General features: G+C 41.4%; 1 protein-coding gene across 1 annotated transcript; it reads left to right on the top strand.

The window, feature by feature from the left end:
* Positions 1 to 831: 831 nt before the first annotated feature.
* Positions 832 to 4251, top strand: LOC149918086 (UPF0462 protein C4orf33-like). Its single transcript, XM_090138736.1, has 5 exons — positions 832 to 1027; positions 1480 to 1540; positions 1744 to 1795; positions 1901 to 2100; positions 3456 to 4251. Exons 1-5 carry the CDS (start codon positions 832 to 834, stop codon positions 3553 to 3555), a joined length of 609 nt encoding a protein of 202 aa, XP_089994862.1. The 3' UTR covers positions 3556 to 4251.
* The last annotated feature ends 9201 nt before the right edge of the window (positions 4252 to 13452 follow it).

The following is a 13452-nucleotide window of genomic DNA, read 5'->3' as shown; positions in this document are numbered from 1 at the left end:
GCCAATTGCAATTGCAAATAAAATCTGCTTTATCAGAGATACCGTCCTAGAAAATTATTTGGATATTTCCTACAACGGGGAGCCCTCGCCTCCTCCGCTGTGTCAGTCAAGCAGTGTTTTTAGACCAGCTTCTTCATTTTCTGCCTCGAGAATGATGCTAAGACGCTGAGGTACCGCCTCTCTTCATACGCTGACCGTTTTCCCTACAGAAGCATCTACTTCTGTGAGCTTGCTGCTTGAGTTGCAGGGGGTGTTAACGATAGTCGAGGCTTCCGTGGTTTCCAAAGCTATCTATCCACGGTGTCTCGTAGCACATCTGAAATGGGTCCTGCGTATCATAGAGAAGAAAATGTGGACATGAAAGCTTAATTAGTTTTCACTTGATTTACGTGTTACCTTGTCGGAACTGCTAGTCCAATATTTGCCTTCACCTTTTTACTGGATGTCTTAAGCCAACTGATGACTTAATGTATTGCTTTAAATCTTCATCATGCCTCCCACATCACCGTCTTGGGTTCTTATATCCATTTATCTCATCTTTCTCACTGTTTTGCCAGCAAACAGCTTGGACTGGATGATCTCCAGAGGTCCTTTCCAATCTCAATGATTCTGTGAAATAATGCCTTTAGAGCAGTGACTTGTTCCAGTGTCCGTCTTTCTTTGTTCCTAAATAGGACTGAGAAGAATCAGTTGACTCTTTCTGCTTATGTCTGGGAGCTTTATGCTTATCACCTACTTAACTGCGAGACTTTTCTTCTTAGCCAGACAGTGAAGTTGGTGTTGGAACGGTATGGGTGTGCTTTGACAGGAACTTCTTTTCTTATTTATCTTATGCAGAACATTAAGATGGAGTTAAGAATTGAGCACACATGGGATGGTTTACCTGTGAGCCATGACCCGGTAACAATTGCTCTTAAGTCGTATGATGCAGGGCTGCTGATGCAAGTCAGTGCTCCCTTCTTCAATGATCCTCCAGCACCGCTCGGAGCGCCAGGGAAACCCTTTAGAGAACTGTGGGACTATGAAGGTAAGTGCAACTTCCGCTGCAAGTATCTGATTTGCGAAGTCACTGGTGTTTATATGCGGTTAATCTACCTGGTCTTTATTTAAGATTCTCTGGTTATTTTCTAAAACTTGTTCTAATTTGACAGCTTCATCCTGAGCACTCTGGAAAAGGCTGCTGGCAAAAAAGCTTGCTTGTAACCACCACCACGGTTAAGAAAGCTCCTTAAGTAACGTGAACATCATGTTGATTCAACTTTATAGTTGAATACAAGAGAAAGACTCTAGTTTTCATCCTCGAGTTGGGATTACAGCACAGCTCTTGAATTAGAAAGCATCAGTAGCATGTACACAGTTAGTCAAACTCAGGGATGGCACAGGCCAAGAACCGTTGTGAAAACAATTGATTGTGAAAGTCTTGGAATGTAACAAAACTGACAACTAGTATAAAATACTGACAGCTTGTCTCTTTCTAAGTTGTAGAAGCATTTTTCTTGAGCGGCAGAAGTGAACGGTATCTAGAAGTTGAACTTTGTCCGTAAGTGTAGCTCGCTTAAGAAGCTGTGAATGCAATTTGTTTCTTGTTTTAATGCTCATGAAGTGTACGCATGGTGTGGTATGCAGTGTACGCAGTGTAGGGTACAGGACTGACTTCACTATGGAGGATGTATATTGTTGTGGCAGATAAATACGCTAAACTTGGCATCACGTTATGAAAATCGTGGCTCTGATTTTTGACAGTCATGGACAACACTTACTGGTGCTGCTTTCTGGCAAAAGAAGAGTGTGGAAAGTAAGTGGTCGAGGGCATTCATAACATACAGAACCTAACTGTTTTTGGATACCTGTTGGTTGATTGAAAGATAAATAGCATTTTTTTCCCCCTCACGTGTAACAGGAAGAACTTCCCTTGGAATTCCATGTGACCAGAACGGAAACCAAATGGAAGGGTAGAGCTCATCTTCCTTGGAATTATTTTCCACCAGATATCAACAAGTTCAATGCCTTTGCAATCCATGGCTCAGGAGAACACAGAAAATATGAAGCACTTTACCCTGCGCCTCGACACAAACTTCAGGAAGGCCAGACGCCAGATTTGTAAGCATAAAATTAGTTCTTCTGTAACATATTTGCACTCTTCTTGGAATACTTGTAGAAGACACCAATCCGAGTGCCACTGATACTTTAATTATACAGTTCAGCCCCAGATCCACTGTACTTTGAGTAAAGAACTTCCAGATAGCTGTAATTAGTGCTTGATTTCTGTGTTATCCCCTAGCTGCGCAGCAAATGATGCATTCAACTTAATTTGCCTCTGTTATCACCTTCTCATCTAAATCACGGATGGCTTGTTCTTTTTTCTCCCTGCCTACAGCACCTCTTGAAGTGCTATTTAATGTTAGTTGTACCAGAGTAACATCCAGTGGATCTCTTTTGCCTTACAGACGGCTATGGAAAAAGTAGGGTTAGGTAGAAAAGACAGATGAAATTGAAAGTGTAAGGAAAGGATGCCCATTATCAATAGCAAAAACTAGAGTATGTTTACATTGTGCTGTGAGTGGGCTTGTTTATTTTCTGAGTCCGAAGCAACTTAATACAGTCTGTCACTTGTGGGCAGTTTATGTAAATGGACTAGCTCTAGAAGGCTGCTGTAGTTCTCATGACAACTTGTTACTCAACATAGTGATGGCTAGGTAAACTGCAGAATGCCTGTAATATTTTTCAAGAAGGAATTTTTTTTCCTAAGAGTACGTCTTCATAAAAACCCTGACTATTTCAGAGGTGAGCAGTAAATGTATTTATGTGAAGAGGTCACTCCATGCTGCTTTAATTGCTCTTACTTGGTCTTCACATGTTAGATGGACACTACCTATTTAGAGAATCTCATTTACTTAAATGATGGTATCAGGTGTTCTATTTACTGTTTGGCAGCTGTTTAAGTATTAATAAGAAATTAGCCTCAGTCTTCTCTCAGTTGATTCTGTTTGGCAATGTAAAGGAGAAATTCTTAGCAAGAACCAGTTCATAATGTTTAAAAGTGAGGTGTGGCCTTACAGGAAGAAGAATACTCATTAGCTTCGTTATCCTGTTCTGTCTTCCTGTTTTCTGTAAGGAGAGGATATCCTCGTGATATGACTTCCCAATTGGTCAAAAGCTGCAAACAATATTTGGCTGGAGTGCAGATATGTTGTAGAGCAGGTAGTCATTTTGTTTTTGCTCTGACTGCATTTTTGGTCAACATAAGAGCTCACCTCTAAACTTCCCCTTTTAACTTTGTACTGTGGTTCCTGTTTGTAGCTCAGGACTTTGCCTTCTTTCCAGTACAAGATTTTCAGAAACAGTGTTTACATTCCCAGAAAGGATGGGAAAAAAAGCATCAGTTAAACCTACTGAGAATGTTCTAAGATGGTACTATGGAACTTACCGTTGTTTTTTTCCTCCTCTGTCTATAGTCATCGCCTGGAATTCTTCCAAGAATTGAATCTGAAAGAACTAATGGGAGAAGATTGGAAGCAGCCTGAATCAGATATACGGAAGTCTCACACTAAATAGCAAACTGGATTGAGGCTTACATTTTTTGATAGCATTAAGTTTGGATGCGAGTGCGTGAGAACAAGTTGTGTGGGGCAGAAATTTTAGGAATAGAATGTTGTTTCTGCAGTAGAACTAACAAGATTATTATTTTACTAAATAATTCTTTTTGGGAGGTCTTTTTACTTCATCAGGGGTCTCTGATAGTCTTTGCATGCTCAACAGATAGGTGAAGTAATTTATAGCCACGGAGATTAGGTAGATGGAGTAACTTACAGGTACAAAGACTGCAGCTCTGGTTTGTCCAACCAATTCTTTGAAAGATATTTCTTAAACTACAATGTCTGTTTGTTAAAGCAAGGAAAACTGCCCTTCCTCAACGACTGATGGTGCTCACCTTTCATTCTAACAGCAGACTACTTGGTGCAGGACTTTGCGACTGCTTTGAAATCTACGTAGTTTAAGTTCTAGATGAACCTTCCAATGCAAACAAGCTGGCATACTTTGTACAGACTGTGAAAGCGTAGGTCAGATGAACTGAGACAAATCTACCCTTGGAGAAGTTTAAGGGGGAGCTTCAGTTCACTTACTGTTGATGACTCATAATAATGTAGATTTTTTGCACTGACAGTAACCCATTTTTAAAGAAGAATTTTCTGTAATATCATAGATCATATTAAACCGTGTATAAATTGTATTAAACTATCTACTAAGCCATGATGTCTCAATATTACTTTTTTTCATAAACTGTCATGTATGTAAGTAAGCTTTCTTTCAAAAGCTAGTGTCCAGGAACCACTTGTGTAATTTTCATAAAAAGTTCTGAACCAAAAGTAATGCATCCAAATCCTTTTTGTTTGAAAACACTGATCATCCAAGAATCAGAAATGTTAACATGTGACCAGTAGTGCTAAGAAATGAGCAGGTGGAGAACCACACCAAACAGTTCAAAAGCCCAGGGTAGATGAAGCAGTGTTACATTTTCTAGAAAGCATTTATGTTAGAAATTTTTTTGGCTTAGTCTTCCTCCAAACCGTGCCCGGAGCCATCCATTCTTACAGCATATAAAGGGTTAGAAATACGCCTCGCTTACCCTGCTTTTCTGCTTTCAAGAACAAGGAGGAAGAAGGCGGTATGTTGAGATCCCTGCATTGAGAAACTTGAAACCGTAGGGGAGAAGAAACAGCTACTTGTTTCTCCAGTTGCAAACACTGGAAAGTAGTGGGAAGGACTGAGGGCAGGAGGAGGCTATGTCAGGGAACAGAAGGCTTTGGGGGAGCTTTTAAGGGCTGTGTGACAAGCAGAATAAGTATTTTTATTGGCACAGAGTGAACAGATGCAGGAGGAGAGGATCTGGGGCACCTGGGAATAATGTAGGTCTTTGGTGGGAAGAGAAGAGTGGCAAAAAGCTGGAGAGGTTGTGAACTACAAAGTTGATGTAGGGAGGGGCATGGGCTGTAGAAAGCAAGGATCTAGATGCCCTGTACTGGAGTGGGCTGGAAACTGGGGCAAACAGTGAAGGGCTTTAGGCTAGGAGACACTAAAATCTAGAGTGAAAGCCCTGCAGGGGGTGTAGGGCTTAGAAGCAGGTGCAAACAGAAGGAACCTCAGCTGAGGATATTTTAAGTTAGGTATCTACTTGAGCATGTATTTGAGAATGTTTCCCCTGATCTTCCTACCCACACAATCAAGTCTTCCTACTCTTACTGCCAGAGCCACAGTAGTTCTGGCTCACGTATTACAATCTCTGTATTGCAGCATAAAAGCATTACATTTTCTCCAGCTATTGGGAATCAAGGAAATGTTCTGCTGTAGCTCTGGATCCCAAAATATACATGAGAATCAAGCATAGATGTCAAAGAGACTAAGAGAGGGTATCAGGAAGAAATGATGGGGAAAAATGGAGGAAAAGAGGAAAATGTCTTTAGACCATGAGTTTCAAGAGCACTGTGTCTAAAAAAACTGCTGAAAGTTCAGATGCTGAAACTAATATTAATCATACCAAATGGCTATCAACTTGCTTTTACACCTTCAAAAAGAAATCGAAAAGAAGTCCAAAGGTACAGCGCAAGTATTAAGCATCCCAATTAGAAGCAGAAATTAAACCGTATGCACCAAAAAATATTGTAATTCTTACAGTCTGCTTTCAGCCCTAAAGTAACCAGGCCTGCTGCTATTATAGAATCATAGAATTAGCAGGAGTTTTGCCAGAGTAAGACCTGCAGAATTCCATGCCATGATATTGCTATAACAAACATTAGCATCTAAATTAGAATAGATTAGGGCATTGTACTATGCCTTAGGGAGCATTAGGTAAATTGTCCACTAAAGACACTGTGCAAGAAGAAGGAGGTCAGAAGGAAAGTGAGCCCCAGTAGGAAGTGATGAGGGAAACTGTAGTGCCAGCCTTGAAGCTTAATGGGTACTGTGCTTCTTAGCTTCACATGCCGTGAATAGCCAGCAATAAGACAGAAAGGCTGGCAACAGCCATGGACAGAACCAGGACAGAATCCAGCATGCTGCCCACTCAATTAAGGTTTTTTTATTCTACAAGCTCAAATTGCTGCTTTCTTAAAGCTCCGACCCAACTATACAGGCAGTAAAGAAGGAAATGAATTATTAAAAGCTCCTTTGCAGATGAAGGAGCAGTGGCATATTATTTCCTGCCTACTTAAGCACATATGGGACACAGACAATTTTCTAGGTCTGAGAGAAGTGAGCTAGAAAAAGGAATCTGCCACCTGGTGGCTGCAATTTATTTTATACCACTTCTGTACATACCCTAAAAGACGACTGTTGGCTAGACTGTGCCTTTCCCACGCTACCAAAACAAGGCTACAGTGCAGACAGCTCAGTCCCATAAGCCAGTGATTCCAGTAAGGAGAAAGCATAGGGTTTGCCTGTGGAGGTCGAGGGATCATCTTCCCAGCACAGGAACACAGCAGAGCCAGTATCTGTATCAGGTATCTGTATATTGCTGATGCCTGTTTCCTTCAGCATTCCCAGTCAGCTGAAAGGCCAGGTGTACAGAATAGGAGGGAGAGAATGACGACTATTTGCTTGCATTTCTGATAATAAGGTACTGCTGAGATTCTTAACAAGAAGTCCAGTTCTGCACGTATGAATTTTTAAAGGTGAAAAATACCATGACAGAGTTCTCTCCTGCACGTTCACGAGCAGCTTGTTAATACTGAAGTTTCTTTCTCGCTGCATGTCTAGTATCATCTAACACAAGCAGAAAACCATCTACCTGGAAGCACCTCCTGCATTTGCTTGGCTTCTCCCCTCACGAAGTAGTGAGCAGACATCCCCAAAAATCAACAAACAACTGTAAACTGTTCCGGAAAGCTTTCATACATCCCTTTCCCTCAGCAGCTCCTCCACTGGAAGCTGAAACAATACTGCAGAGAAGCATTCACTCTCAGGATGGTTTCAGCTTTCATCCCTCTGCTTTTTCAATCAGAACACCAAGGTAGAAATCCTAATTAGCAATCTGAAAGCATTGCACAGGCAAAGAATACTTACATTTGCCACCGTGTTTGTAATATTTGCACTCGGTTCTGGCGACTCGCGATTACAAAAAGGAGAAGGAGATTTGAGTCTGCCTTTCAAGCCTCGTGGCAGCAAAAGGAGGGCTGTTATCAGAAAGCTACTCATTTTCTATATGCTGTGTGCTACTTGCTGCCCCTGTGCAATACAACACGGCTGCCAGATTTAATAACCACATCAGCCTGCTTTCTCCATTAAGCAGCAGAGATGACAGGATGAAGTAGCCAGCGTGTTGATCTGTAGCTATGGCAACTTTAAGCCTTGAACAAATATAGTAAGTTTATTGCTCTTGAAGAAAAAAATAAAACCAAACAATATTACTTAAAAAAATATATATATGCAAAAGCATTTCAGAAGTGTGAATACTTATGTGAATACTTGCCTTCAGTGACTTTAAAGTAGCATTAAGGAAACGGCTTTTTTTTGTTGTCAGTTAACAAATCCTAGGACTGGAGTTAATTCCTTTTCAAGACATCCTGATCTTCAAAGATACACATTGCCAAGCAGCATGTGCTCATACCTCAAAAGAACAAAATCATTCACCAACAAAATAGTTGAGAATTACTCCTTTTCACAAGGAATTATTTACATACCTGTCTTTGCTGACTTCTCTCAGAAAAGCAGAGTTAATTAAAGAGGGAAATTCTCATTTACTCCTTTGATCTTTTCCTGCACAGCGGTTCTAAAGATCTGGACTTTCTTACCAGATGCAATCGCTTCCGTGTCAATGCAGAGCATCTGCACAACCAGTTCAGTGGAAGGGATGGGTGGGCAGAGTTTACATGCCAAGAGAAGGTGCCAGTCACACAGTCCAAATCTATGAACTAAAAACAAAACCCAGAAATGTATGGCTGAATTTACAACAATGCAGGGATGCTGCAGAGATCACACAACATCTGTGTGCATCTCTCTCTCTCATTTACATTTCTCGCACTTTCCCTGGAGCACCCAAGCAAGCAATTAATTTAACAGAACTTATCATAAGCAAAAGGGAATTAAAATCTCATTGTTGACTCATGAGCGAAGCAGGTAAATAGTTTTTCTTTAGCATTAGCATCTCACTTGCCTTATATTCCCCTCTAAAGGAAAACCCAAAATTAGTTGGGAAGAGCCCACGGTTCTCGGCTAAGTGTCTGTCTCCAATTACTGTTTGAGCAGTTAGTACACAGTGACTTTATTCCTTTTTTAATTAAGGAAGCTCTAGCACAGATTTCCACAAAAGCATCATTTTCTTACTATGAACAACTTGCATCTCACCACAAAATAATTTCAAATTAATCTTGTCTAGTAAATATTTGAACTTAATCAATCTTACTCCCTTAAAAATATCAGTTGCTTCTTTCAGACCTTATTGAAAGCAACAGGGAGGATGATAAGGACACTCTCATTTCATATTCTCCCAGTCCCCTAAACCTTAATTAAAGCCTTCACTACACACATTCTGGTACCAGCTGGCTCTGTAAACTGTGCTGAGCCAATTAAACCTGGCCATCAGGACCACATTCAAAGTTACTGACTAACAGAAGATTGAGGTCATAACCACTGCCAGATAAGCAGCTCGTTGTTGTGATCCCAAGTACAGCAGACCTGTGACTAGCAGTGTTCCCCCGGGGGTCAGTGATGGATCTGGTCTTGTTCAGTATCTTCATCAATGACCTTAATGAGGAGATAGTGTCTACTTTGAACAAGTATGCTGCTGATATGGAGCTGGGAGGAGTGGCTGACACACCTGATGGCTGTGCTGCCATTCAGCAAGACCTGGACAGGCTGGAGAGATGGGCAGTAAGAAACCAGGTGAGGTTTAACCAAAGCAGGTGTAGAGTCCTGCACCTGGGAAGAAATAACTGCAATTATCAGTACAGGCTGTTGCATGACCTGCTAGAGAGCAGCTCTGCAGAGAAGGACCTAGGGGTTGGCCATGAACCAGCAGTATGTGCTTGTGGCCAAGAGCCCCAGTGGAAGCCTGGGGGTGTATTAAAAGGAGCATGGCCAGCACATCAAGAGAGGTGCTCCTCCTCCTCTACTCTGCCCTGGTGCCCTGGTGAGGCCTCACTTGGAGTGGGTAAGGAAGGAAAATGGCTGTTAACTGGAGCGTAGGAAGTTCTGTGCCAACATGTGAAAGATGGAGGGTGATGGAGCACTGGAACTGGCTAACCAGAGATGTTGTGGAGCCTCCTCTGGAGGTGTGCCTGTGCAGCCTGCGGTGGGAATCCTGCTTTAGCAGGGGGTTTGGACACGATCTCTGGGGGTCCCTTCCAACCCCTACAATTCTGTGATTGTAGGCATCAGGTGAGACAGTGATGTGTGAATTGCATATGGTGTAAGGCTTCTTCCCAGGGTATGTCTGAAATTTCTGAGACCAAATTGAGATCATTTTGGATTTTGCAATAGAACCTATGTATCCATTATTTTGCATCTTGTTTCTGTAGGCCTCTGTTAATGAAGTCTTCGTGAGGTTGAATAATCTCCAACACACTCCTATACTTGCAATCAATCAATATCAGCTTGACGAAAATCTATGCTAATTCTGACATAGGGCTGTTTCACAATATCTACTCGCTGCTGTTCAAGTATTACTGCTGAAGCTTGGACTTCTCTGCATTGCAGTCCTTATCAGCCAATTTGTCATTACAAATTAGTAAATTGGTTGAGAACTGGCATGTTGTGGATACCCATCAGTGGCACACACCACCACTTGCTGAGGTAGTGCAGAAATTGTCATTACTCAAATGTGTAAGATCAAGATGTGGTGGACCATGTAGCATTTGTCTTGACAAATGTGACTTTGAATGCTAAGCAGAGGACCACATAGTAGTACAAAGAACCTCTGTATGGTGATGGTCTTCTCTTTCTGTGTCTTGATAGGACTGTATGCTGGCTGGGACCTTCTGGACTGTTTAACGTTTCCTCCGTATTGTTTTCACATGTGTAGTGATAGTAATGGAGCTACTAGATTGTCAAACAAGTGGGACTGTTATTTGAGAACTTGGACTAATCTTCATTATAAATAATTTGCTCATTCTGTGTATTGTGCAGTTTCTGTGTGTGTGTGGTTTTTTTTTTTGTTTGTTTTTTTTTGTTGTTGTTGTTTTTCCCAAGTTTGTCTTGAAATAGAAGAAATTTATCTCAATATGCTCTCAGGTCAGCACACAAGTGACATTAAAGACACAGCATCTATATTTTGCGTACATGGAGTATGCTGGGTATATCCTTACAGCAACTTACAGCAACTTTCTTCTAAGAATCATCCAGATCTTCTCAGAGAGGAATGCCCTTAAAGCAGTGGTGTTAAGAGAGTATATTTGTTTTGTACAAGTTGTTTACAATTTAGTGGTTTGCCAAAGAATTCTCAGGAAGTTTTATTTTCTGAAATGTCGCTCAGTGCCCTGCTATGCTCTTGAAATGCAACCGATGAGTTACTGCTGTGGTGATGCGTTTAGATACTTTATTCAATCACTATGCTTACTTTATGAAGTCCTTTAGACTTATGGATAATAAGCATCAAAGAGATTTTCTTATGTTGTTTGCAGATGCTGGAAACTATATTATAAGTTGCATGAACATTAACAGTCGTACATGACAGAATTAACATCTGTAGAAATTGCTTCAAGTTTTCTTGTACTTAAACCTTAAAGTAGCTTTATTACTGGAGAAGAAAAAAAGCAGGCAGAACATACTACTTAATTTATCCTAGTTATTGTGTTTTGGTCAGTATGATTGGAATTGGATTCCTTTAGGATGAACTTGAACTAGAAGACAAACTCTCGGGGCCTCATCAGAGCATGGATCAGTTAACTTTGGAGTAAAATAATAGTAATAAACGTTGCATTTTTAGTTTCTGACTGTAATGCATAGCAGAACTGAAAAACAGCATCAACAAAAAGACACCTGTACAATTGAATATAGGCATTGTGCAAAAGACATTGCTGGAGCTCTGAAACTAATCATTAGTTCAATAATCATTAGGATGTTATTCTTTCTTACAAATATCAAAGATATAACTGTCTGCCAGGGTCTGGGGAACAATCAGGTGAAAGTGACCTTCTGCCTCAACGTGTGATCATCTTATCGGCAATGATAGCTGAACACTTCAGTTTGTCATTTACTTTCTATTATTCATTTAGCTGTAAGAACAAAGAAAATGCAACTCTGGTGTGACTTTTGACTCTGGATGTTAGGAAAACATTAGCAAACTCTTCCTACCGAATATGCAGAGTCTTTGCTGTCGGAGATAAGAGTTGTCTTAAGGCAGACTCATTAAACTCTATGGATTCCAATGGGAAATCTCACTGCAAAATTTAAGAAGCCTGATTACATTGTTCTTGTTTCTTGAGTCTTGCAAGCCAGACAGTTCACAGGAAGGGGACAGAGAAGAGGTCTAAAAGGATTATACCATTTTTTCTAAATTGCTCTTTGCTATGCCTAAGGGAATACATCCTATCTTTAGCAACTGACTTGATCATTCCCCGAAGGTTCATCTGAAGAGGTACTTGTGTTGCACAACAGATAATAGCACTGTGGTTTTGAGATGCCTGTTTTTCTTGCCCATAATTTAAGCGGTCTTAGGAGAAGCACGAATGCCTTGTGACATTTTGTATTTACTGAAAGCTTCTTGAAGGGTGAGTAACCCAGCTACTCTATGTCAGGGCACAAACAGCTTGAGTAGCAGGACCAGGTGAACCTCACGAGGTTCAGCCAAGTGCAAGGTTTTGCACCATGGTTGTGCAACGTGCCAGGGGATGAAAGGATTGTGCACAGCCCTGTGAAAAGGATTTGGAGGTACTGCTGTATAGCAAGCTGAACGTGAGCCAGCAGTGTGCCCTCACAGCCCAGAAAGCCAACTGTATCCCGGGCTGCATCAAAAGAAGCATGGCCAGCAGGCTAAGGAGGTCGTCCTGCCCCTCTGCACTGGTGAGCCCTCACTTGGAGTTCTGCATCCAGATGTGGAATCCCTGGTGCAGGAGAGGCATGAACCTGTTGAAGCACGTCCAGAGAAGGGCCACAGAAACAATCCAAGGGATGGAACACCTCCACTACAAGGACAGTCTTGAGAGTCTCAGAGAGAGCTGGGGCTGTTAAGCCTGGAGAAGAGAAAGCTCTGTGGTGACCTGATAGCGGGCTTTCAGTATCTAAAGTGGGGCGATGAGAAAGAAGGGGAAAGACTCTTTAGCAGGGTCTGTTGTGATAGGACGAGGGGTAATAGTTTCAAGCTAACAGAGGGCAGATGTAGATTGGTTATAAGAAAAAGGTGCTTTAAAATAAGGGTGTTGAGGCATGGGAACAGGTTGTCCCTAGAGGTGGCGGATGCGCCCCGTCTCTGGGGACTTTCAAGGTCAGGCTGGACTGGGATCTGAGCCACCTAATCTGGCTGTAAGTATCCCTGTTCATTGCAGGGGAGTTTTAAAGGTCCCTTCCAACTCGAATGATTCCCCTGGAGATCTATGCATTTGTCTTCCCAGTGATGGTTCTTAAGGTGTAATTAGCATAGATAATCATCCTCCAGAAGAAGAGCATGTTCTGTTGGTTCTATTTCTCTACTTCTCCAGAGTTCAGATCTCTAGAGAAGAGCAAGAAACAAATAGGAAGAATGATAGGGTGACACTAGAAGGAGAAATCAGTGCTGTTCTTCAGTATCAAACTGTAGGTGAAAAGGGGTTAGTACAGTCTTTTCTTGTGACTTTTCTGTAAAACTCTCTTACCTGAGCTCAGGTAGGGGTCACTTGAGCGAACTCTTGCTACTACATCTCTAAGAGCGGTTTCTCTGCTTTGAAGTGGAAATAAGGCTGGGGCATGCCCTTCACAAAGAGTATCTCTGTGGAAAGTAGGCAATGAATACTACCAGAATACATCCAAGCAAACCTTTAAGAGCTAGGCTACTGGTTAAGGTAGCACCATATTCTAAAAGTTCTGTGGGCAGAAGTTGATCTAATCTATGTGACAGTTAAAGACTTGAATGGTCTTGAGTATTGTATATTCATGCAGAGTGGAAATGGACCTTGTCGGGTAACCTGCTACCAACAAGATCCATTTTAAGAACAGAATCATCTATATTTCTTCTTAACGTAAAGAACTGTACTAAAATATTGAAATAAACTTTTCGTGCATACTGTACTTGAATACAGTCCGCTGTATCTGCACTTTGGAGTGCTTGCCCCAAACTAGCAATGGCAATTAATTTGAATGCTAAGAGCATGCATAAATGTTGTCTGAACTTTCAGTGCCTAATCCAAGCCCAGCTGCGCTGGCCTGGATCTGTTAGTTCTGGGTGTTTACGTACACTGTCCTATTCATCTAGCTGGCTGTCACTTTGTATCTTGAAAGAGTTTAACAAGATTCTGTGGACAATAAGAGATACGTTTTAGTATCTTT

This window comes from Phasianus colchicus, chromosome 4 (assembly GCF_987193195.1).
Source record: "Phasianus colchicus chromosome 4, bPhaCol1.hap1.1, whole genome shotgun sequence".
Taxonomy (NCBI): domain Eukaryota; kingdom Metazoa; phylum Chordata; class Aves; order Galliformes; family Phasianidae; genus Phasianus; species Phasianus colchicus.
Note: the sequence above shows the minus strand (reverse complement) of the source record. Positions and strands in the feature narration are given on the sequence as shown.